Source organism: Typopeltis vanoorti, chromosome 3 (assembly GCF_054136105.1).
Source record: "Typopeltis vanoorti isolate ZY-2024b chromosome 3, IOZ_Tvanoo_1.0, whole genome shotgun sequence".
NCBI classification, from domain to species: domain Eukaryota; kingdom Metazoa; phylum Arthropoda; class Arachnida; order Uropygi; family Thelyphonidae; genus Typopeltis; species Typopeltis vanoorti.
In genome coordinates this window covers 130,308,980-130,336,343 of record NC_143551.1, presented here as the reverse complement: position 1 = coordinate 130,336,343, position 27,364 = coordinate 130,308,980, and the positions used below count along the sequence as shown (strand labels likewise).

General features: G+C 35.0%; 1 protein-coding gene across 9 annotated transcripts in view; it reads left to right on the top strand.

The window, feature by feature from the left end:
• LOC150108568 (peptidyl-glycine alpha-amidating monooxygenase B-like) overlaps nt 1–27,364 on the top strand; it is a 521,418-nt gene that overhangs the window by 206,013 nt on the left and 288,041 nt on the right. For all 9 annotated transcript variants that reach the window (XM_090390860.1, XM_090390858.1, XM_090390856.1 and 6 more), the window contains 3 exons: nt 5,350–5,400; nt 9,856–9,908; nt 20,212–20,555. In XM_090390860.1, the coding sequence (XP_090246986.1) occupies nt 5,350–5,400; nt 9,856–9,908; nt 20,212–20,555 (448 nt within the window). The remainder of the gene's footprint in view (nt 1–5,349; nt 5,401–9,855; nt 9,909–20,211; nt 20,556–27,364) is intronic.

The following is a 27,364-nucleotide window of genomic DNA, read 5'->3' as shown; positions in this document are numbered from 1 at the left end:
AACCAACTTTTCCAATACTTTTACCACTACTCCTGAGATGGTGATTGGTCTGTAATTCAATACTGCAGTTTTAGAGCCACCCTTATGCAAAGGAACCACTTTGCCTAACTTCCACTCCCTAGGGACCATACCAGAGTTCAAACTTAAATTAAATATCCAGGTAAGAGGGGTTGACAATTCATTTGCACATTCACGCAACACCCGAGCTGATATTCCATCTAAGCCTACCGCAGTGTTTGCATTTAAGTTCCGCAATATATTTAATACCTCTGATTCTTTAGCTTCAATTCTCACATTAGGTATTGCTATAGGTATAGAGATATCCTCACTTGGGTGATAGACTTTTGAGAAGTGATCACTCAGTAACTCGACTATTACATCTGATTTTGTCACCTCAATACCATCAGCACCCACTAAGGTTATCCTTCCGAAGTCATTCTTCCTCTTACTTGCCACATAGCGGAAGAACTCTTTGGGATTACCCTTGATCTCTTTGGCTAAGGTCTTCTCATAATCTGATTTAGCTTTTCTTACTATGCTGGTAACCTTCCTAGCTTGAGCCTTGTACTGCTCATGGGTGTCCTGATCACCCTTCTCCTTGTAAGTTCTCCATAACATTTTCTTTTTTTGTAGTTCAAGCTTGATACTACTGCTCATCCATCTAATGCCTGCCTTGTTTGACCTCCTGACCATGGGGACACAATCTGATATTGCTTTCCTCAGATACCCGCTGATTTTATCCCAAGCACTGCTAACATCTTTCCCTTGCAATATGTTCTGCCATGGGATGGCTGCAAGCTCACTCCGAAGCTTGTTATAATTGCCTAACCTGTAGTTCCGTACATACCCCTTTTTAATAGAAAAATCCACAGATTTTGCAACCTCCCAAGTCAATACCACATGATCGCTTTCACCAACTGGAGGTAACGAGGTCACCTTACTTATGCATATAACCTCTGAACCAATAACCAGGTCCAACACTCTCACACCACGTGTCCCTTCAGTTACGTGCTGTTTCAAGTAATTATCTCGTAGCAGATGTATGAACTCCATTTCCTTTTTGCTACGTGATATTTCCTCCTTCCAATTGATATCACCATAATTAAAATCCCCCATAATAATCACTAAGCCTTCACTCATTGCACTAAGTTGCTGATGCATGAATTCAATATCTCCCCCTGTACTCCCTGGCCTATAGCAGCATCCAACTGTATATTTGGTTGCGTTGGTCACTATTTCGCACCAGACTGCCTCAAATGAACTCTCATTCACATGTCTATCATCATGATATACTACTTTCTTTGGCTGCAACACATCAGCTATCATCAACAGTACTCCTCCTCCTGTTCTATCTTCTCTATCCTCCCTGAAAATACTGTACCCATCACATTCAATTCCAGTGACCACATCTTCTGCTGACAGCCAAGTTTCACTAATGCCTACAACTTTTGGTGAGATTTCACTGACTAATGCCAAAAATTCTTCTCTCTTATTTCTAATGCTTCTAGCATTGGTATACAAAAATTGCAGATTCCCTCTAGATCTTGTACCGGCTTTAGAACTGATATATAAGTCACTAACTACCGTAGTCCTATGCCGATTTTTTTCCCCTCTCTTCTGCAATTTATTCTGCCTATAAGGATCAATAAATACACAATCAGTGCTAAAGTTTCTCTCTCTTACACTCAACCTTTTCAATATTAGTTTCCCTGCCCAATAACTTCAACCTGTTCAGAAAACAATAACTTCTTCAATCTCTTATGTCCTTCCATGTTAAGATGCAGTCCATCTCTAGCATACAACTGCCTTTTTCCTTCAAACACACTCCAAACATCAACAAACTCCAGACCTCTTTTTCTGCACATTCTTGCAATCATATCATTCATTATCATTGCTCGTCTACTTAACTCGTAATTGTCAAAACGAGGCAGCACACACACTATTCTCCCATTGACACTTTTCCTCTTCACAATATCTAATAATGTTCTTAAATCTTTTCCTACCCGATTTATACTACCTCTCAGGTCATTCGTACCCACCATAACTATCATCTTGTCTGTTTCATGCCCTCTTATATATGATAAACATATATAAACATATGATATTATTGTTTCCTTCTATTCCAAAGTACAAGTTGTTCAACTTCTACTTTTGTCAAATCCCACCATGAGCATGGATGTTTGTGATTGTCCTTAGGTGAGTGATGAATTTCATCACCTGGTGTGAGACTGTCTCCCTGTTTATTGGAGGCCTTAAATGTCTTGAAAAAAGTTCCATGTTAGTCTCTATAGTAGGGGGTACTGGATCAGGGAAAAAATAAAAGTAGAAAAAAAATCCTTAACCTGTCCGTAGTGTGAATGTACTATAAGTTTACAAATAAACCATTCATGGGTGGAAGCTACATCTTCTCTTCTTCCTAACATGGATTTTAGGCCAGGTGGCCTGTTTTGGGCTCATGCTATCTCTTTGTTGGTCTTCCAATTCTTCTTTTTCCACTTATTTTATATTAGTCTGCTGTTGTCCATTTGACTTAAATGTTCTGTCCATTTTTGCTTATACTGTCTTATGTTGTAATTAATTGGTTTTATATTTAGAGATTGTAAAATTTCTTCATTTGTTTTATGGTCCCACTTGGTATATCCAGTTGTTTTTCTGAGAAATTTCATTTCTGCTGTTTGAATTCGTTTTTCATCTTTCCTTTTTATGGTCCATGTTTCACTTCTGTATAGTAGAGTTGGTTTTGACAAGACATTACATAGTCTGATTCTAGTGTGTTTTTGTACTAAGGTTGGCATAAATATATTATTTATTATGCCATTTACTTTGACAAAGTTCAATATTTTAGTGTCTGTCTTTTTCTTCTTCATATGATAAATCACATCCCAAGTATTTGAAAATATTTACTTGTTCTAATATTTTTTATTATCTATCACTCTTTTACTTCTTATTGGGTTTTCTCCTTTAATTGCCATTATTTTTGTTTTTTCTTTAGATATTGTCATATTATATTGTTCTGAGATATCCTTTAATGATTTTAATGAACTTTGTAAATCATCTTCTGATGTAGCTAATACTATTTGATCATCTGCAAATAATAGTGTATCTGTCTTCATTTGTGGGGTTATACTGTTTCCAGATTGTTATAATTTTATTTATATATTATTATTATGTGACACCTCCAGGGAGTCCAAAGACTCATCGAGGGAGAGTGTGCCAAAGCATCCAACGATTGAACCTCTTCCAACTACTAACCATGCTCAAACTTGCTTAACTTTTTTCATGAGCTATTAGTAGCAGAGGCTCTACCAATCGACCAACCTTTGCTGGCATATATTGAAAAGCAGTGGTAAGAGGGTAAATCCCTGTCGTACTCCTTTTGATATAGCTTTCCATTCTAAGTTGTGTTCTAATTTAATTGCTATTTTATTTCCTTGAATGGTTCGTAAAAGTTGGTTTGGTATATATTATTAAATCTAGAACTCTTGCTCTGGCAATCAAGCATGATACTTCAGCACTTTTGTTGTTCATGTTAGTTGCAGTGCAGCTGAATGCACTGAATATTTTTTTGGCTTAAGCCAGTGCTGATTTTTTTTTTTTTTTGCAAGTGTGCCAAGGCAGGCCAGGCAAATCACTTACTTATTCAAGGCTTAGATAGTAGGCAGAAATTCTGGCAGGGATGGGTGTAGGCTTTCTTTATACTAAGGATTATTTCAGTTATTTGGTCAGAGCAAATGTTTGGATTCAGGGAACAGGAAATAGTCAGACACTAGAAAGGAAGGAGGGAGAAATATTGATAGCATTATCAATATTTCTCCCTCCTCAAGAGGCGCACTGACATCAACAGTATACTTGGAAATAAAACTGGTTAAAGAAAGGTCAGGATGCTAGAGGATGTGAGGATTATGTGGTATTCTTGGAGGTAAGTAGTCAATTTGCATTAAGAGAAAAAGCAAGCTTCTGTGATAAATATGCAAAGCATGTAGCAAGTAAATTTTAAGCCAGAGATCAAAATAGAGAGCAAAATACTCTAATAGATGTACTAGTACTACTCTTGTGATGAAAGGAATCATCATATGGTTGACATGAACACTGGTTGTAGTTGCCAATTGAAATTCTGATAGAATTATGTGGAAGTGTTTTTGTATGGATTTTTTAAAAATATTTTTTATTTAAAAATTTTATTTTTGTTGGATTCTTTGCTTTTTTGTATATGCAAGGCTTTTCTGTTTTCATCTGTTGTGGATACAGATTCAAGTCTAGCTGACCCTGCATGTAGTGCAAGGGTCAGCTAGACTGACCCTTGCACTACGCAAGGATCAGTTGCACAACACTTGCAGGCGCAAACTTGACTTGTTTGTCTGTTTGCTTACTTGGAAAATGGAGTAAAACCAGGTTTAAAATAGCTTGGTATCTTTAACATTTATTATACCCAAGGTAAAATACTTTCTAGACAAGGATACCCTATTTATTTATCGAAGGTTTTGTGTTTATAGTTGGAATGCATTTCTTACAATAAAAAAAAATGATAATGAACATTATAGAATGTTTCCAACTTTAAGAATATTTTAGTATACATGTATAATTTGTTGGGTGCAGATATAGTACATTATGCTGACAAAACATTACGAACTGAATTTGAAGCAGTAACTAATTCAGTTAAAATAATTATGTTAAATGAATTTCCAATTACCTGCATATAAAATTTTAATGGTAATTTGCAACCAAATTTTTCTTAATGTCTTATGAATCAGTTTACATTTAAAAATATCTGGATTATTTATATGATTTGTTTGTAAATTAGCATTAATTATTATTATTATTATTACTATGTGACACCTCCAAGGAGTCCATGGACTCATTGTGGGAGGGCACACTACATGCACGACACACCGTCTCATCAACTCATCCTCCAACTACACACTATGACAACCTTCAATGCACAACAGCATCTATTGTCCACCACCACCAACAGTATTTTTTTGTCTGTAAATTGCATGTATTCCTCTTAGCTGATTTGCCTGTATGCAGGATGAAAAACCTGAGTTACTGGGTGAAAAAATCCTGTTACTTCTATATGAGATCAACTAACTCACATTCCCTTGAAAAAGCCCACATAAACATTCCTCTTATCACAATGAGAATTGAACTAAAATCTTTTCCATTCAAAAGATGCAATGTCCTGTTGTTCTTTTAAATTATGTTAAATGAATTTCCAGTTACCAGCATATAAAATTTTAATGGTCATTTGCAAAAGTTTTTCTTATTGTATTATCAATCATTTTGCATTTAAAATATCTGGATTATTTATATGATTTTGTAAATTAAAATTTAAGTATTTCTATTTTTTAGGCATTTTATCCTATGAAAACCCAACATATTATAAGAAATGATGATATTATGGTAAGTTTAATATTTATGTTATTTGATTTATAGATGAAAGGAATAAAACGTTTTAACAGATTTTTATCTTATTATGGTTATATTTAATTTTTTATGTTTCACACAGCCTTATATTTTATAACAGTATAACATTGCAAAAGATTGCAAAAATTGTTTAATACAAGAAATATTTTTTTGCTTATTTATTTTATTTTTTTATGTTCTTGTTAACAGAAATTTCTGTCTTTAGAATTGTGAATAAAAATACACTGCAAATCAAGATAAAAATTCTTTGAGATTAACAGGTCAGAGTCTTCCTGTTTCTCTTCTTCATAATGTAAATTCTCAAAATGTATTTTAAACCAAAAATTTCTGGACCAGAAAGTCAAAAAACAAAAAGAAATAAACTGGTGAACTTACGTACTGATTGATTTCCACAATAGTTTAAAACACAAAAATATAACATAAGATTCCCTCCTCACCACATATAGGTTATCTTATGCATATTCACACTTACTGCTCAACCTCTTCCTCTCTTTATTTTACTCACACTCTCTCCCGACTTATCATTTTTTGTTTATTTTTATATCCTTATAACAAGAACTATCACTCAATTCACATGCTAAACTGTATCTGGAGGTTAAGCAATATCACACTGTGTACTCAAGGTCAGGAGAGTAAATTGGGTAGGAGTTTGATAGATGAGTAGTATCATTATGCATAACATGCAAACCAGCTAACTCATGAAAAGTATAAGGATCAGGCAAGAAAGGTGACCAGCATGGTAAGGAAGGCAAATGAGATTATGAGAAGAAATTAGCTGAACAGCAAAAGGAAATCCCAAAGAGTTTTTTCATTATGTGGCAAGTAGGAGGAAGAACAACTGTGGAAGGATAACTTTAATGAGTGCAGAGATGGTAGAGAGGTAACAAAGGCAGATGAAATTGTTGAGTTACTGAGTGATCACTTTGCAAGGATATATCATCCAAGTGATAATATTATGACAGAGGTCACAGGAACTGATGTGAGAACAGAGGTTGAAGAATTGGGATTACTTAGCATATTGCAAAATCTGAATGTGAATACAGCTGTGGGATTGGATGGGATATTGACTTTCATTTTATGAGAATGTGCAGGGGAACTAGCAATGCCTTTGACTAGACTGTTTAACTTAATTTTGGCAATGTCTCAAGAGAGTGGAAGGAGGGCAAAATAATTTCCATGCATAAAGGAGGATCTAAGTCTGTGTTAGAAAATTGTAGACCACTTAGTATGTGAGGAGCAGTGGTAAAAGAACTGGAAAAGTTGGTTAAAAAGAGAATTCAGGAATGCGTGGATAGAATATGATACTCTGAGGAGCATCATGGCTTTGTGAAGGGTGGGGCATACTAACTTGTAATCTAATAACTAATATTTAAGGAATTGACAGCGTATACTGGAAATATAGATTAAATAAACTTTAATATACACTTTCCGATATTTCGGCGAACGTTACGTTGCCATCTTCTTGGGAACTTATTAAAAAGACACGTGCACACAAGTACTAATACAACAAATGAGACTGAGGCTAGGACGCTAGCGTTTTCCTAAAGTCCTGATGGTGCCCCCTGGCGGGCTATATTGGTAATTCTTGGCCTTTGGGCTGAAGTTCTTTTGATAAAAGTTTCCCAAATTTGGGGCAGTTTCATGCATCCAAATTTGTTGAGGTTTGGCATGTTCCTAAGGTCCGAGGCTGATTCCATGAATAGTCTTTCATACTTGAACTTGCTGCGGTGTATTACTGTGGCTTTCTTCCATCTTATTCTGTGGCGAGTATCCAGAGCGTGGTCTGCAAGCCCAGAGTGGCTGTACTGGTGAAATCGGATGTAATCCTTGTGTTCTGAGATTCTGATATTTGCTGTCCTGCCTGTTTGGCCAAAGTAGGACAGTTTACAGCTGCAAGGGACCTGGTATACACCAGGTAGGTCTAGGGGAAGTGGTTGGTCTTTGGTGGAGCGGATAAGGGATGCCAGTTTTCTATGTGGTCTGTAACAAGTGGTCAAGTCATGTTTTTTTAAGATTTTATTGATTTTTTCTGAGGTGCCTCTGATGTAGGGAATAGTGATGGATTTAGAGTAATCTTTTTTGTGAAGGGAAGGGGGTGGTGGGTTGTGGATAACTGGGTTATCCACAACCCACCACCCCCTTCACATCAAGGCTTTATAAAGTTTTATAAAGCCTTGATGTATATCAAGTGTATATAAATCATACTTGATATGATCACATCTAGATTACTAATGCTCAGGTCTTGGTCACCTAGGTTTCTTATAGATGAGGAAGTGGTGGAGAGGGCAAGTCACTATGATGGTGAAGTGATCTATGGAATATTCTCTATGAATATAGATTAAGGGTTTGTGGATTGCAAAAGTTGATAGATGAAAAAAGGGGATATGATAGAAACATTTAAGTTACTTAAAAGCTTTTATAGTATTGATGCAAGGGAAATGTTTCAGCACTTGGCTAGAGAGACAGAACAAGAGGTCTGCCTTGGAAATTTAGTAAAAGTGTGGTTAGCAATGGTGTGAAGACTAGATTTTTCAATTGGAGAGTTGTGAATGGTTGATCCTTTAACCAGAAAATTAAAAAATTTTCAAAGGATTAAAACCTCTCTTTCTGTGACAAAATGGTAGAGCATGAGCCTCACCCTTAAACAACTGGGTGTATATAAATGCTAATAAATTCACATCAATTGACATGTATAATGCATAGCATTATACATGTCTGTAGGGATTTGTGCATTGGATTATGAGATACTAAGGCAATTGATAAATTTATACATACAAATTCATACAATCTATCATACAAAACACGATTCTTTCACTTCTACAATTAATTACCTTGTGCGATAGCTTAGGTGAAGTCATGATGCATTTAGGTAGTTAAGAATTTATTTATTTTATACCTACGTTATATGCTTTCACTAGAGGTCCAGTTGTAGCACACTTAATCAAACTGCACCTTTAACTTATTCGCCATCTCTGCCACTCACTACATTCTCAGGTGATCTATTCCAGTTGCCCACTACTCCACACAGGAAACTAGTTCCCATTCTTTTGCTTACACCACTTCCTCTTGTATAAATTTCGAGGATGATTTCTTGATCTCTCCATTCTATGAAAAGATTGAAGCAGGCTTTCAGAAGAAACTTAAATCCGGAGTCACTTTCATTGACCTAACATCATCTTATGACACAGTCTGGATCTTCTGATCCAGACTGTGTCATGATGATACAAGGCATATTTCCTCTTTATAATACTTATTACAATAGATTTTTGCTCAATCAATTGGGGGTACGCGCTATTTATTTTTTCTGTCTTGGGGGTACACGATCAAAAAAGTTTGGAGACCACTGACTTAGAGAATGAATACAGCATGTGGGTTTTGAGTTTAATTTTGTTTCCTTCTTACTTCTTACTTCTAGAAAATAAGTTAATTGTGTGAACTTATGATTAACTTATTGACTTAACCAGAATACAGACCAACAGCATTATTATCTGAAAATAAATGAAAATGGCTTGGAGGGAGGGATGGGAGAGCATGGTCTCTCTATAGCAAAGTGTGACCTTGTTGTGCAGTTCAGTACTGGTTAGCTGGTAACTGATTACTGGAAACCTAAACTTTTTTTTTGAAAAAGTTGTTTGGTCTCAAGAGTAGGGTGTATGGACTGTCCAACTCTTAGCTATTAATATACTGCACATTTGAAATCTTTCTTGAATGCTATTCACATAAAAAAAAAATGTGAGGGGTTATTGGTTTGTAATTAAATTAATTTTGATAAATTTAGTTTAATCCTTTATCCAAGTGTGAGCAAACAAAGTTTGCACCTGTTGTACTAACCTTACCCCAGTCCTGAGTCCTGAAGATATTTTCAGGCGCAAACTTTGTTTGCTCACACTTGGATAAAGGATTAAACTAAATTTATTATAGTCTAACCAAGTGAAAAATAAACTTTCAATAAATTAAATTTGATCTTTTTATTTTTATCTTTTTAACATTTAATTTTTGTTTAATTCGTTATTTATTTTTCAGTGGTATTTTTGCATTAATTTTATTTAAGTTTATGCCTTAATTCTGACTTCTCCCTTTTCCCCTTTGTGACTTTTAAAACCATAACTTATCTATTGACTAGATATCCTGAATATTTTTACTGGATACTTCATAAAAAACAAGGCAATGTTTTTTCTTACATAACAGAAGTTTTACATGTTATTATTAGTAGTTCTTGGGGACTGTTAGCATATCATTTCATTATGTTGTACCCAGTTGTTTACAAATGCATATAATCAATGGATTCTTTAACAGAAGATCTAAATATTAGGAAGCTATTGCTGTTCCAATTCAAACACTGTATAATACATTTTAAAAAAATATTTTAAATCATATCTAAATAGCGATTATCTGACAAAAGAATTTTATTTTTTTATTTTTTATTTTTAGGTTGCCCGATGTACCTACAACTCTTCCCTTGTTGAAGATTTCACTAACATGGGGTGAGTTTAATTCATTGATTCAAAATATAGCATTAGCTTATTTGGAATATTCTGAAACATAAATTTCATGTAGCTTCTGGTATTTATTATTATTATTTTGATATTATCAACAGACCTCCAGGGAGTCAAGAGATTCATTGTGGGAGATCCCACTCTCACATGCACAGCTCATCGTACCTCGACTTAAATGCATTCACTGTCCCTGTACTCACCACACTCTCAGGCAATGCATTCCAATCACTCACCACTCTCCATGTAAAAAAATCTACTCCTCACACCCACTTTATACAGCTTCCAGGCATGGCCTCTTATTCTCTCCCTCTCTCTCTCTCCAGATATTCTATGAAAAATCTCATCCACACTAATCTAGTAATTACCCCTTACCAACTTATATGCCTTGATCATGTCTCCCTTCTTCCTTCTATCCTCTAGGCTCTGTAATTTGCATTTTCTCAGTCTGCTCTCATATTCCACATTTCCAAAGACCATCCCCACACACACTCGCCCATTCAGACAGTCTATTTAGGTCCTCTTGCAAAGCTACTTCTCATAACTCTCCCAAACTTTGCATCATCTGCAAACAACTGTTTATCACCATTTAAGCCCTTTCCAATGTCATTTATATACAAATGAAACAACAATGGCCCAAAACAGATCCGTGGGGCATGCTACTGTTAAATTATAATATTGGTTTATAATTTAATTGTTAATTGACTTCAACCTCTCATGTATGGGATCAATATTAAAAAAAAAAGAAAAAGAAAGTATATGCCATCATTTATATAGAGATTTTTCATACATCAAATGTACTTCATGCATATGTTACCGCTAAAGTGCAGAAATCAGTTATTCTACAGATTATCTAGGTATGCAGATTAACTAGGGTGATCCGTTAACGTGCAGAAAATTGTTTCATTTCTCAAATTACCTAGGTAATCTGCAAATTACCTAGGTAATCTGCAAATTACCTAGATAATCTGCACATTACCTACTAGGCACTCATTAAAGTGAAAATAAGATCTTTGCTGGAACAACAGCAATTAAAAAACTATAATACAAAGAATCAAACGGTTTAAAATATTATTACAATTAAGGAAATGCATTTGCAAAACATATGATAAAATATGTTTACTTATTAGTGCAATCTAAAGATTGGTGATACTTTGAATTACATAGCAATTGGTTTTTGCAACAAGCACACCTATTTGTGGTACATTTAGATTTACAGTCACATTTTCTGAAACCCTGCCCAGTACCAAGGGATTGTTTTATTGCTGTTTGACGTAAAGATATTTCTACAGCAAGGACATCCTCTTTCGACGACAAGACCCTGGCGAAACGAAACTAAAAGTGGAGGGAGAGGGGGGAAGGAGTAGGGAAAGGAAATGAGAGATACAAACTTTTGAACTTTAACGATACGGAAGCCGTTAATGTGCACATTACCTAGGTAAAATGCGGGAAACTCTTGATTCCGCACGTTAACAGAGCAAATCAGTTAATCTGCAGATTAGCTACGTAATGTGCATATTAACGGCTTTCGAGCTTTAGCGGTAACACATATACAAACCAGAATCCACACCATTGACTCTTTTACAAGCAGAGCCTTTTTTCTCAGTTCACTTTTGTTATCCCATGGTAGCAAATTTACAGTCTTTTTTCATAACACTGCTTCATGATATAAACAACACCAAAGGAACAAACAAATAATTTATTGAGTTACATTATATTGAATTTCTGATTAACATCTTGCTAATCAAAATTCAATGAAATGTACTTAAGAAAATCCTTGGGGTAAAATATACAGCACTTTCTTAGGCTGTTGTAGAAACAGTTAAAACTAACTAAAAAGGAACTAATGTCTTATGATGGTGCCCTGTAGAGGTTGGATAAAAGTGAAGCTAATTCAAAAAAGTCAGGCTAAATTTGATCTTAGAGTAAACATCTTTCAGATTTTTGGCAAATTAATGCAGCTATTCTTATTGAGGTTAGAAGAAACCATTGCATAGCTGATGCTGATTCCAAAAAAAGTATCTTAGACTTATAGCAACCTATGTGTAGCATAGTTCTCTTCTTCTTCCATTTATTCTGGTGTAAAGGAATATCCACTGCATGGTCTACTAGTCAAGACTTGCTATACAGATAATTGTGATTGTACTTTTTTTATGTTCTTCAAGTTGATTGATAATTAATTACCAGATTTACCAATCTATCCAAAGTAAGTTGAGTTGCAGGCTCAAGGAACTACTTTATACACTCCAGGATATGAAAATCAATGAAGCTGCTCATTCAGAGCTGGACATGTGGTTAGAAGTTACACGAAGATTGTATTTATGAAGCACTTTAGTTATCTTTTGAGATATACCTGGAATATAGGGAATGGGAATAGTTTGTTATGATTTTATGTGCCATGTATGGGAGAGAGGTAGGTGACGTGCAGTATTTTGTTTGTTTTGTAGAAGTTGTAGCAAAAATGTGTTATAAATTTAACTAAGTTCTGTGGCAAGTGCTCTGTCTGTCATTTGACTAAATAACCCTGGCTCTGTGTGGAGATGTTTTGAGATTGCCAAGACTGTTGGGAGGCATTCTGGAGTGATGACCTTATGGAAGTACGTGTTACAATAATGGAATACCGTGAGTTGAATAATCAAAATAAATATAAAAAAAGGAGTAAAACTCACTTAAAAACTTTTTAAATGTAAAATTTTCACCCCTAAATGTCATCATCAGTACAGGATTATAGAACTGTAAATGAACAATAACAAAACTAAGAAAGCACCGCCTTAGTAGTTAATATAAGATAATTAAAAACAGTCAATCATTTCCTAACGTGGAAAAAAAAATATACATATATATATATATAAACACATAAAAATATATATATACACCCTCTGTCTAAAAAGAAACTGAACTTTTTTGAAAATAGAAGAAACTAGTCACGCCACGTGTTGTATCTTTTTGTTGTTGAAAGCTGCAACCTTCATTAGTGTTGTATGAACTGTTTATGACATTTGTTTCATTAGAAGCCAAGTTATAATACCAAGAGTGACAGTGTGTTTTGACGAATGGTCGGAAAATGAGTTTCAAACAGAGAGCTGCGATTGACTTTTGTGTTAAACTTGGTAAAAGTTTTACTGAAAAGCACCAAATTATTCAAAAAGCATAGAGTGATAAATGCTTATCCCATACTCAAGTTTACGATTGGTTTAAGCAATTTCAAAGTGATCATGAGATGCTTGAGGATGACAAAAAGCCGGGCCATCCAGAAACTGGACTGAATGAAGTTAACATCCAAAAAGTACATGATTTCATCAAAGAAAACCCAAAATTGTCCTTGAGATTCGTTGAAGATGAATTGGGGATTACAAAATCAACTGTGCACAACATTTTGACCGAGAGTTTGGGACTTCGTAAATTGAAATTGAAATTTGTTCCCCACAAGTTGACCAACGACCAAAATATGGATCGAATTGAACACTGCAAGGACCTCATTAAAACCATTCATAAGGACTCAAACTTCCTTGAAATGATTGTTACTTGTGACAAAACCTGGTGTTTTGAGTATGAGCCCAAAACAAAGCACCAGAGTGCTGAGTGGAGACCACCAGAAGAGGGGCATCCGAAAAAAAGTCGCTTGGAGAAGTCAAAAGTGAAGACAATGCTGATTTGTTTCTACGATTCCAAGAGCATTATCCACAAAGAATTCGTTCTGCTGGCCAAATGGTCACTGGTGAGTTTTATCCCGAAGGTTTGAAGTGATTGATAACGAGAATTTGTCACGTATGGTATGAATATCGTGATGCAGGCAGCTGGTCACTTTTGCATGATAATATACCATCTCACCGTTCGAACATTGTGAGACAGTTTTTGAACAAAAACCAAGTTTGTGTGTTGGATCACTCACCGTATTCACCTGATTTAGCACCCCTGTAACTTCTTTCTCTTCCCCCGACTTCATTTGCCGATGAAAGGAAAGCAATATGACACCATTGAAAACATTCAAGCAGCAGTAACCACGACCCTCAACAGTATCCCATAAACTGATATAAAAAACTAATTTAATGAATTAATTGACCTTGCAAAATGCCGTATCGAAGGTGAGGGAGAGTATATTGATTGAAATAAATGATTTGAATAATTATAATTGGCCTGTGTTTTATTTTCTATCAAAAGTTCGGTTTCTTTTTGGACAGAGGGTGTGTGTGTGTGTGTGTGTGTGTGTGTGTGTATATATATATATATATATATATATCTGATGTGTTTCCCACCAATGAAAGATTATTAGTAAACCTACAGTACATTTGTATTGTTGGTGGGCTAAAATTTTTTTTCCATTTTTTATCAATTTGATTTTTTTTTTTTTTTTTTTTTTGCATAGTCTAGAGACCAAACATGGATCTTTTTTCAAATCACTTTAGTCCTCCAATGAACAGGGAAGTGATCTCCCACCTAAAACAGGATGTTTCGAAAGAGCGTATACAACTTTGCAGAAGAACAGAGAATAACTTGAAAGACATACAAAAGCTGAGCGAGTGTCATAATGTAGTGAAACACATCAATTTTTGGTCATATAACTTTATTACCAAATGACAATACTAGATAGTTTGTAATAAATTTAGTTTAATCCTTTATCCAAGTGTGAGCAAACAAAGTTTGCTTCTGAAGATATCTTCAGGACTGAGGTAAGGTAGTACAACACCGGGAAACTTGCAGCAAAGATAGATGAGCTCTCAACTCCTTGTCTCAGTATCTCCCATAATGCACAGCACATCTCCTTGCGGACATGTATACTGCTATGCATTAAGGGAAGGGCCACTACTCATGCTGGTTTCGACCTTTATTGAGGTCTCGTCAGTGGGAGCCAGGCTCAGAGTGGAGATACTAAGGCAGAAGCAATAGGTGAGGTCATCCTTACCTATAGGAGTTGCCAAAAGATGTGCCACCTTATTATTCAATTACTCTGGATTTAGAGAAAGATTTTTACTTCAGTCCTGAAGATATTTTCAAACGCAAACTTTGTTTGCTCACACTTGGATAAAGGATTAAACTAAATTTATTATAGTCTAACCAAGTGAAAAATAAACTTTCAAACTAGATAGCTTGATATATCACACCATTTGAAAGTGTAACTTTTGATGGATCAGAGTGAGTACATTGTAAATAATTTTAATTTGAGAAAACAGAGTCTGAAACACAAGTTCAGAGGAATTTCTGCATGCAATACAGCAAAAAACTTCCTAGTAGGTGCACTATATGTGCTACAAGAATTTTGTGGAAAAAGGCTGTTCTATGCATCATCCAAGGTCAACAAGAAGTCCATGTGCTGCCAATGCTGTTGTATGTTGTAGAAGAAGTTCAGGAAAGTTTCCAGAGAATCCTTGGAAAGTCAACCAGATGGACGTCTCGTCAATTTGGAATTCCACATGTGACTGTGTGGTGTGTTTTATGACAGCATTTATATTTAAGGCCCTATAAATTTACTCTTGTACAACACTTGAAGAAATACAATAAGAAGTCACTAAAAAATGCAAGTACTAAAAACAGTAATGACTATTTAATTTGTAAATATTTCATCCCAGGTATCTTGGGACATCATCAGTACAGTAGTTCCAACAATACTAGGAATAACATAGTTAGGTTGCATGATTACAATGTAATCTCAATATGCGTGCAGTAACGTGTTATAGAAGTAAATTAACTGAAAAAAGCTGAGTGAGTTTGGTGATAAAGATCTCCTTTATTACCAAACTTAGCAAACCTGTTTCTAGAACACCTTGAAGAAAAAAATATTCTTTTGAACCCAAACCAAAAATTTGGTTACGATATGTCGACGGCGTATTTGCAGTCTGGGATCATCCCGAACAGGAATTACAACTGTTTCTAGATAAAATAAACCTCCTTCACCCTCACATCAACTTTACACTAAAAAAAGAATCTCCACAGGGTATCTCCTGTCTGGATTTACACATTCAAAATAAAGAAGACGGTTCCATTCCCATGTCTGTCTATCGCAAGACTACATTTTCAGGTCGCTACATTCACAATTCTTGCGCTCGTCATCCATCTCAGAAATTTGACATCAATACATCACTATTAAATTAAGGAGATATTAATCCCACATTGTTTTAAAACCGAATAAGAAACTCAAAGATTGGAATCAGTTTCATGCTGAATATAGTAAACTATAAAAGTATCGGCGATTACTAGTGTGAGCTAATGCAAGTAGTCCTAGTACGTAGTACAATCTCGCGCAACTTGTTACAAAGGTGGGTAAAGTTCTGATCGCTATTTTTGGTATTTTCCATAATGTAAAAACACATTTCCTAGGAAATGTATGCCGTTATTACATTATGCTGGGCAGTTACTACCCAGACCGGTTTCACCCTTTTTTTGAGGCTTCATCAGTGAGTAGCTAGACCAAAGATACCAAAGGGTATAACGAAAAGAACTTATATCTCTGCTATACGAGTTGTCAAACGGGTGCAACCATTAAGTTACTTAAATATAAAGAGCCATTAGGCTTCATTTCGGCGATATAAACATTATTAAAATTATGGGATATTAATCCCGCATTGTTTTAAAACCGAATAAGAAACTCAAAGATTGGAATCAGAGAGTTTCATACCAAATATAGTAAACTATAAAAGTATCGGCGATTACTAGCGTGAGCTAATGCAAGTAGTCCTAGTACGTACGTTACATTATGGAAAATACCAAAAATACCGATCAGAACTTTACCCACCTTTGCAACGAGTTGCCCGAGATTGTACTACGTACTAGAACTACTTGCATTAGCTCACGCTAGTAATCGCCGATACTTTTATAGTTTACTATATTCGGCATGAAACTCTCTGATTCCAATCTTTGAGTTTCTTATTCGGTTTTAAAACAATGTGGGATTAATATCCCCTTAATTTTAATAATGTTTATATCGCCGAAATGAAGCCTATTGGCTCTTTATATTTAAGTAATTAAATCGCTAGTTTCCAGAGCACACAAATTCTGCTCCTCTGAAGATTCTCTAAACCAAGAACTAGAAATAATCAAAAATACAGCTATACTAAATTGATATAATCTTAAAACAACTCAAAAAATCATCAGTCACCTTCCCACACATCAACCCAGACAAGAAGTCCATAGGATTCTCGTAGCTTACGTCAAAGGCATCTCCGAACGTCTTTCAAAAATTATGAAGAAATACAATTTTGCCACTACTTACAAACCTATCAACCAAATCTATAACTTGTTACTTTCTCCTAAGGACAAACATCTCACCTCTGATGTTACCTGGAGTTTGAGATCCCATGCTCCTGCATATCGTCTTACTTTGGTCAGACAGGTAGGTCTGTTCAGAAACGCATCTCAGAACATCAAGACCACATTTGTCTTTTCAAACCGCAGAAATCTGGTCTCTCCCAACGCGGAGTTAAAAATCCAAACCATAGGATCCATTGGGAGAAGTCGAAACTTTTACACAGATCTTTATATAAATACGAATGTTTATATAAAGAAAGTGCTGAAGCCCTACTACACAGACCAAATTTAAACCGCAACGACGTTCGTACTATTCCTAAGGTATGGGAAATTGTCATACAAAATTGTGTAAAATAATCTATATATATATATATATATATATATTTTTTTTTTTTTTCAGTTATGTTTAATTTACTTCTGTAACACGTTAATGCATGCATATTGAGATTCCATTGTAATCATGTGCCCTAACTCTATATTATTCCTGGTATTGTTTGAACTACTATACTTACTGATGATGTCCCAAGATACTTGGGATGAAATATTTACGAATTAAATAGTCATTACTGTGGTTAGTACGTGTGTTTTTTAGTGATGAATTCGCCACGGGTTTCATTATATAAAAATACAATAAGAAGCTATGTCAGGATTTCTCTACAGAAATGATCAGTAGGATAGAACAAAATGAGAACCTGTTGGATATGATCATTTTCAGTGACGAGTGCACTTTTCATGTAAGTGGGCAAGTAAACACTCACAACTGCAGTATTTGGGGAAGCAAAAGTCCACACGGTATCAAAGGACATGTTCATGGTACCCCAAAGGCTAACATTTTTTGTGTTATAAGCAAGAAGAAAGTGTATGGACCCTTCTCTTTTTCGGAGTCTACCATTACTGGTGGTGTGTATCCTGACATGCTACTTGGGTACCTAACCACAATTAGATGACACTGACCACGATGGATGCTTACATTTCCAGCAAGACGGAGCAACCCCTCGTTACCTGAAAGACATAAGGTTGTACCTTGATACTCATTTTCCAAGCAGATGGATTGGTAGAGGGGCACCTGTTGCATGGCCACTGCATTCAACTCCCTGCCCTGACTTTACACTGTTAGAATTTTTTCTTGTGGAACTTTGTGAAAGAGTGAGTGTTTGTACCACCACTACCAGACAATTTGGATGAACCGTGTGCCAGAAATACTGCAACTATTACTGAAGTTATGCCAGATATGCTCTGCTGTGTGTGGCAGGAAATTGATTACATATGAGACATCTGCAGATTTACTGGAGGCAGTCATATCGAACTTTAACTATCTGTGTCTAAAACTTCAGGTGTCATTTTGCACAGTAATAAAAATTGTTCATCTATCACTATTTACATTCTATTCTCATTCAAAGTTGTATATCTCCATTTTGATACATCCTGTATATAATCATAAATAAAGTTTGGAAAGATTAGCAGATTTATAAAGTACTGTCTCCCACAAAGGGGATAGACATAGATCATCGGATTTAAATTAGGACAGGTTTCACTTGTTTCTTTATAAAGACAATCTATGAGAAAATTGCTTTTATGAAGGACTCTTTTCTTGTTCTAATAAATCTTATATTTATTGCAGATAGCATACTCTGGTAGATGCGAGAAAAACCTACAGGTGGAAAAGAGAAGAAATGTGATGAATCAAAAGCAACTTCAGATATGAGGAGGCCTCATGTTATCATTTTGAATAGACCTGCAGTCTTTTTTTGAAAGAAAAAAAAATACACAGTAAATGTTCATCTGCATGTCTTGTTTATTCTTCATGCATAAAGTCAATGAGGTAAACACTATCTGTACCAAAACATGGTACACATGATCTTCCTAGAGGGAAGGTGTTTGCTTGAATTTCTTTTCCTTTGGATATCCAAGTTCTGCCATTACATTGGTTGTTGCTGGCTTTATTTTGTCACATGAAAAATCCAGGTTTCATCTCCTGTCACAGTGTAATTCAGAAATCTTCATTATAGTAGCCCAGAAAGTTCAGTGTTTCCATCCTGTGTTTATGCTTTGTAATTGTCAGTGAGCATTTTTGTCACTTGTTTTTCCAACAGTTTGCAAAGCTGTAAGTGTTTCTGACAAGTTAATGTAATGAAGAAATGTATACTCAACTCAGAAATTGTGAATCTTCCACTTTCTCAAATCTTCTTATTCATTTGGTCAAGCAGATTAGCAATAATTAATAACAAGCACCAGTTTGGTCCCCATTGTAATCATTTGTCCTCCCTTCACTAAACATCCTTACACCATCTTCTCATCTTTCCATTATTCATAGCATTTTCTCCATACACTTCACTAAGCTGCCAATAAATTTCAGTCAGGTGAATATTTTTAGCATTCAAAAATGTTATCACCGATCACAACTGATGGGATTTTCAATTTTCCTCCTCATTTTATAATACAATGGCAAACTTATAGACTGTGAGCTGATAATATACCCGTTATATACTTCTTGACTCCTGCAACATCATTGTGCATACTAAGTGCAACAGGCAGGATGATCCAAACTTTTCTTTCTGATGCACCATCTGATTAGCACTTTTCATCTGTTTTTCTTTACAGAAACTGTCCTTTCACAGAAAGCATTAACAGACATAAATTATAGCATCAACAGTACCATTATAGAATTAATTTGATTTCTGTAAATCTCCTACCTAGCTGTGAACAAGCCATTGAGTTAACAAATTAAGGAAAAGGTATATATATATATATATTTTTTTTTTTGAAAAAAATATGTAAAATCTTAGTTCCCATATCATGTATTGGTGATAATGCTCTTTAGTTAGAAATACCTCACTTCTAACCGTGTATAAGACAATAAGAATAGTTATAAGAAAACTTCTTTTCTGTAGATGAAAATATCTGTCCTATTATTATCAAAATTACATTTAGATATTTAATTGAAAGAAAAATGAAATAAGAAATGTCTGTCTGTCTATCTATTGATATTTTGTAATTGCTAATATTGTAATCCATTATTTGTGTGAACATTTTCCTTCATTTTTCTTTATAGATCTAGTGCAAATGATGAAATGTGCAATTTATACATCATGTTTTACACTCTGGCTCAAGAAGGTCGATCATTTTTTCGGTGTGTTGATATGCATCTTCCTTTGTTATCTGATCACTTGCCACCAGATAATGATACACCACTTCTGCCTAGTTCTGTCTCGGAAGAAAGTTCACATAAAAGCTATAGTGGTAGGCAGCCAATTACATATACTAGTCCTGATATTGTTTTAGATAAAAAAGGGTTCCAGTCTCTTCCAGCAGCTCCTCATCAGAATGCATACGACCATGTTGAGGATCATTGGAATATTAATTATGTCACTGCTCCTACTTTCAGTCCTGAATTTAGTAAGTCTCTCATTCCACTTAATGATTTCTTTCATTGTTTTTATTTAACATTGTTTTTATAAATTTTATTAAGACTAACAAAAATCAACTTATTTAGGAATTAACTTTTGTTTTCATGATTATGTAATTAAAAATTGGAATTTAAAATATGTTGTTTTTGAACCAGAATATAATGATATGCTAGACTTCTTCATTTTTCTTTTTGGTTGTTAATTTTATATTTTGTTATATGAGAGCATTTTAATAAATAATGTAAGCATTGCTTGCAGAACTTATCGACAAAGGAGATTTCAGACAGAGAACATTTTCATTTGTGTTTTTATAGACATATATCATCATCATCATGCCTATCAGGGATTTAGGCCTAGAATGGCCTGTTCCAACCCAATTCAACGATGACTTAGAAGTCATCATTGAATCTTTTAAGAGGACGTCCTGGTTTTCTTTTTCCTAATGGCTTGTACTTTAAGGCTTGTTTTGGTAATCTTTCTGTTTTCAATCTTTGAATGTGTTCCATCCATTTATGTTTATATTTTTAAATTTTTTCTATTACTGATTCTTGGTTTTAATTCTTTCATAATTCTTCATTTCTTTTGTGATCAAATAGAGTATACTTTGCAGTTTTTCTCATAAACTTCATTTCAGCTGTTATTAATCTCTGTTTGTGTTTTTGTTTTATTGTCCAGATTTCACTTCCCTACAATAAGACTGGTAGGACTAATGTATTGTATACTTTTAGTCTAGTTTGTTTTTGAACTAGGTTTGGTTTAAATATAGAGTTAATTGCACCTGTTATTTTTAAATATTTTGAATTTTTTGCGATAGACAGATATATCAACATAAATATACAAAATTGAGCAGTACTGTCTAACTATCAAGTTTCAGCGAATTTATTAAAATATTTCAGTATCACTTGTTTTTTCCATGCATACTAAGTCAACTTGCATAGCATGCATAAATCCATGTCAGAATACCTTCCAGCATCCTTCACATAAGAGTATGAGTTGTCAGATCTTATTATTTTGAAATTCTAAGATACTAAACTGTATCAATTCACATATAACTTGGTCTTTCTCTGGATCAGATTCCTGTCATTTTTGCAGCAAACACTTGTTTTGCTACCCTTTCTTTTCCCATTCTGTTTTAGTGACCATACAAACTCAAATTGACCCTTTTCCACTTTCCCTAATGCAACCATCAAGTTCCTTCCTAACATTGTGTATTAATAGAATCATAATCTATAATTTGGTATGTAGAAGATTGGGCTTTTTTTTTTTTTTTTCCCAGTGTGATTCGTTATAACAGCGGTATTACTTTGCTTTGATTATAATAATTTCCTTTTTATCTTATAGCTTTTTAACACTGTTATTTCTTTTTGTGGAATATTTCTTTTATGTGCATGTGTGTGTGGGAAGGGGGGGGGGGGTAGTTGGATTTAGTCAGGATGTGTGCTACATTCAAACAAATGTTGATAAATGTTACAGGTTGTTGGTCACATATCCTGCATTCAGTGTATGTCATTATTCACAATTTTCACAACTGGTATATTTGTTTAGTTGTGATGGCAAAGCAGCAGCCTCTTCTGAGAGCATTGAATCTTGTGTTAAGATTATAAACGAAATAATGCAACTACATTAGGCTGTAACTATGTTAAATGCAATCCTGACATAGTTGCAGTCAGTTCATTGTACGCTTTCATATTTCACATGAAAATTCAAAATAACTGGATTGGCTAATGGGGGACCCCACAGCAGTGGGGGTCCCATTAGCCAATTTATATATAAAATACTTAGAAAACCAAGCACTCAGCATGCATTCAAATCAGTACTCTGGTTCTACTATGTTGATGTTTGCTATTTGGCCCATTTGGTTCATTATTGTTATCTATTTTTAGAAAATCAGTACACACATACACACACAAACACATGCTAGAAGGGATGACACTACCATCCGTCCCTCCAACAATATGGTATTGTAAAAACACTGAAACATGGAGTCAGGCTATTGTATGGGCACCTCCATGGAGTCCGAAAACTCATTGCATGAGACCCAAACTATCCACACAATCTATTATACCTCTCTCTGAACCCATTCACAAAGCACTCACAACTGAGTCTGGCAATCCATTCCACTCATTCACAACTCTGCAAGCAAAAAATCTAGTCCTCACATCCCTACTAACAACACCTTTATTCAACTTCCAGGGATGATCCCTTGTTGTGGCTCCTCCAGCCACAACAAGGGAACAAGATTTTCCAGCCGAAAAATTTCCACTGCTTTAATCCTATAAAATCCTTTAAGAAACTTAAATGTTTCTATCATATCCCTACTTTTTCTCCTATCAGCCAACTTCTTCAATCCACACACCCTCAATCTATTTTCATAGGGAACATTCCACAGAATCATTGGTCACATATCTCACCACTCATCTCTGAATCTTCTCCATCGCTTCCTCATCTCCAGTATAGATGCATCAAAGCATTATAAAGAGGAATAACAACTTCCTTATCTCTACTTGTTAATGTGTTCCTCAATAGCCAAATAATCTTATCGGATACATTAGCAACCTTAGTATGCCCTCTAAACTTTAACTTTCTGTCTACCACCATCCCTAAATCTCTAGCTTCATCTATTTCTTGAAGTACAGTGGCACCAGTGTGATACACAGAATGTAATCTATTTATCTCAAAATGCATAACTTTGCATTTCTCCACATTAAACCAACACCCATTATCTTTTTCCTATTTACCTATTTTGCCTGACAACCTGTTTAAATTGTCCTGCAAGCTCTTCACATCTCCTTGATTAACTATTATTCTACCTAATTTTGCATCATCAGCAAACAATTTAATATTTCCTTTCAAGTTATTTCCTATATCATTTATGTACAAATTAAACAGTGATCATCTCAGCCCTGAACCCTGCAGCACACCACTAGTCACCACCTGTTTTTCCCTCGATTCTTCCCTTCTATATACCACTTGTTGACATCTGTCCAACAGCCACCCTCTTCTTCACTTAACCAGTGTCATATCCATCCCCATTTGCTCTAATTTGCGTAAGAGAGTTCCATGAGGTATTCTGTCAAATGCCTTTGCAAAATCCAGCAGAATAATTGTATAGCCAATTCCTTTATCCAACTCTATTATATTATTACTTTATTATTAAAAGATAGTAAATTACTAACATGACCAGCCCTTCACAAAGCCATGTTGCCACTCATACAGTATCATATTTTTATCCACCCATTCTTGAATTCTCTTTTTGACCAAGTTTACTAGTACCTTTGCCACTATGCCTGAGATGTTGATTGGTCTATAATTTGCTACGGCAGTTTTAGAATCTCCTTTATGGAAGTGAATTATTTTGCTCTCTTTCCACTCCCATGGAACTCTACCAGAGCTGAGAGTTAAATCAAAAAAGCCTAGTCAGAGGCATTGCCAGTTCCTTTGCACAATTTCATAAAACCCTAGCTGATATCCCATCTAATCCCATAACTCTATTTACATGGAGATTCTCCAATATCCTTCCAATTCATCCACCTCTGTTTTCACATTAATGTCTGTCACTAGGATGATAAACTCTTGCAAAGTGGTTACTAAGTAACTCAACTATTTTATCTGCTTCTGTCACCTCGTGACCATAATCACTCATTAAGATTAAACTTCCATAGTCATTCTTCCTCTTGCTTGCCACATAACAAAAGAATTATTTGGGATTTCCTTTGACCTGCTTAGCTAGATTCTTCTAATAATCGATTTTGCCTTTCTTGCCTGAGCATTGTACTTTTCCTGATTTGCTGGTCACCTTTCTCTTTATATACCCTCCACAGCATTTTCTTCTTCTGTAGCTTATGCTTAATGATATTACTTATCCATCTAACTTCTACTTGAAAAACTCTCCCTTATCTTATTATCTTAGGTATACAATTTAATATTGCTTCCTCTAGATGACCCTTGACTATATCCCATGCACTACTAACATCCTTATCCTGCAGTGGTTAATGCCATGGCACAGATTTCAGCTTCTTCCTAAGCTTGTCATAATCACCTGCCTTTTTATCTAATAGCATTGATATTTCTTTTGGGAATATTGTTTTTATGCGTGTGTGTGTGTATGTGTGTGTGTGTGTGTGTGTGCGTGTGTGCGTGTGTGTGCGTGCCCTTGCCACTGAACTCATGTCACTTTGCCACACATCGCTGGTGGCTATATCCATCAAAATTAGATAACATACTAAATGCCCTTATTCCCTTAATATACAAAACCACAGCAAGACTGTTACTGCTCCATATATCCAGAAGAGATCTGAAAAAAATAGTCAGAATGCTTAATAAATATTATCTCTATTTCATATTCAAACCATATGGCAAACGAGGGATAAACTCTCCTTTATCACACCCAGAAGTTTATGCGAAGTGCCCTGTACTTGTGAACTGGCTTAATGTGGATAGACAAGAAATCTGGGGCATTCCACTGCAAAGAACACAAGAAATAAATTTGTCAGTCAGCTTAAGAGGAATTTAACATGTGCAAACTTCTCTTATCTAACAATAGATAATGCCATATTAGGACTTCTGTTGTTATTTTAAGACAATTATAATTTTAAATTTTACTTCCAATTTTAAAATTGTTTCTTCTAATAGCAGCTTATTAGTGTTTGCTTTCTGTGATAAACTGTGTATCCTCTAAAGCTGCAAATTTACAGATTAAAAAATGGTATTCCATATTGTCTTGAATCACACACACACACAAATACATACTTATATGATGGGACATGATAACATAAGGAAAAGAGTGCATAATATATTTCAACCTGAAAATTATTTTATGTTTATGAAAGTGTGAGAAACTAGCTGTAAAGAGAATGTGTTCTAGATTTGAAGAAAATTGGTGTACTTAATTTTTTATTATTATTATTACTATTAATCCATTAGCTAGTGTCTTGATGAGGCTGTCCCCCCCCCCCCCCTTGACCAGTACACTACTGTGGGTGCCACTAGACTATTTGTCCATTGGTTTCTTGCCTAGTTTAACCAATTAACAATAAAATAATTAACCAAGTGGAAAATAAACTTCCATCATGAGTCTTTATTGAATGCAAATGAGTCAATGAGAAGATTGTACAAGAGGAATGCTTTCCAGTTTCATAACGATTTCTGTATGACTGATTGATTGAATTTTAATGGTTTTTAAAATTAGATATTATTATTATTATTAACATCTGACATAAATGGAGTCAGAGACTCATCATGGGAGGTACACCCAATTGCACATAATGCTCATCCAACCATGCCTTAAACTGATTCAATGGGTCTAGATTCACAACACACTCAGGCAATTCATTCTACTCGCCAACGATTCTCCATGTAAAGAACCTGCTACTCACACTTCTGCTCACACCTCCTTATAGTTTCCAGCGATCCTCTCCCATTCTATGAAAAATCTCTTCCATGTCAACCTGATAACAACCCCTGACTAGCTTATATGTCTCAACCATAACTCCCCCCCCCACCGTAAAAATAATCATAATTTATAATTATGAATCTTTTTACAGTTGTTTCTCTATTATGTATATCTTTAGTTTTGGTTTTCATAACATGTACATCGACACTTGCGATGTGCCCATTATTGATATTATTCACAAAACAAGATGTAAATCATTTGAAAATTGATGTACTTACTGGATTTGGATAGTTGTGTTACTTTCGGAAATTTTATCATCATCATCATCAAATTCCTGATTTGTACTCTCAAGGGGTGTACAGGATATGATAGTACTACATGAAAAATTCACATCATTAATAACTTCCTATCTACAATTTTCCTCCAAATCAGTCTGTTACGTGTCAAGATTTCAATATTATCAGATCTTATATTTCTATCATCTAAGGCACTTTGTACCGTATCAATCCACCTATTTCTTCCTCTGGGTTGTTTTCCTGCTAACCTGGCATAACCATAATACCTGAGATTAGCTCTGCTAACGCATTCCTGGATGCTGACAATGTCAAGTTCTTTCCTAATATCCTCATTTTTAATATGATATTGCCATTGATGTCATCTGTTCACCCCTCTAATCTTTCTCAGGACTCTCATATCTGCGGTCTCTAGTCTTTGGTCAAGTGTTTTGCTTCTGACCCAGCTCCCAGATCCATAAGTTAAAACTGGTTTGAACACTGTCTTGTATACAGCTAATTTAGTGTTATGACTAATTTCTCTCTTATTCCATATAAATTTATTCAATTGACTTCCTACCATGCCAGCTTTGTTGATTCTGTTGTGTATTTCCATATTTAATTTACAATCTTCAGTAAAAATCTTGCCTAAGTAGCTGAAATTTTTCACTTGTTCCACAGATTCTCCGTTCACAACACAGTTGACATTTTCAACGATTGTACCTATTTTCATTGTCTTTGTCTTTTTATTGCTGACCTTCATACCATACCTACTACAACAGTTATTCAATTTAGTCAGGGAATCTTGCAAACTTGTAGCTTATTTATTTAGAAGTATAACATCGTCTGCAATAAAGCAAAGAGCTGACATTAGCATCTCCAATTTTGATATCATGTTTAATACCACTCTCCTTCATAATGTGATCCATATAGATAATGAATAACAGAGGGGGATAAACATCCTTGTCTCACACCAGATTTAACATTAGACCACCTTCCTGTACTTCCTTCAATTCTAACTGCTGATTTACAACTTAAATAAAGACTAAGAATTAATATAATGCCCCATTTACACCATATAACTGTAGCATATTGAATAGCTTCTCTCTTGGCACCCTTGTCATATGCCTTTTC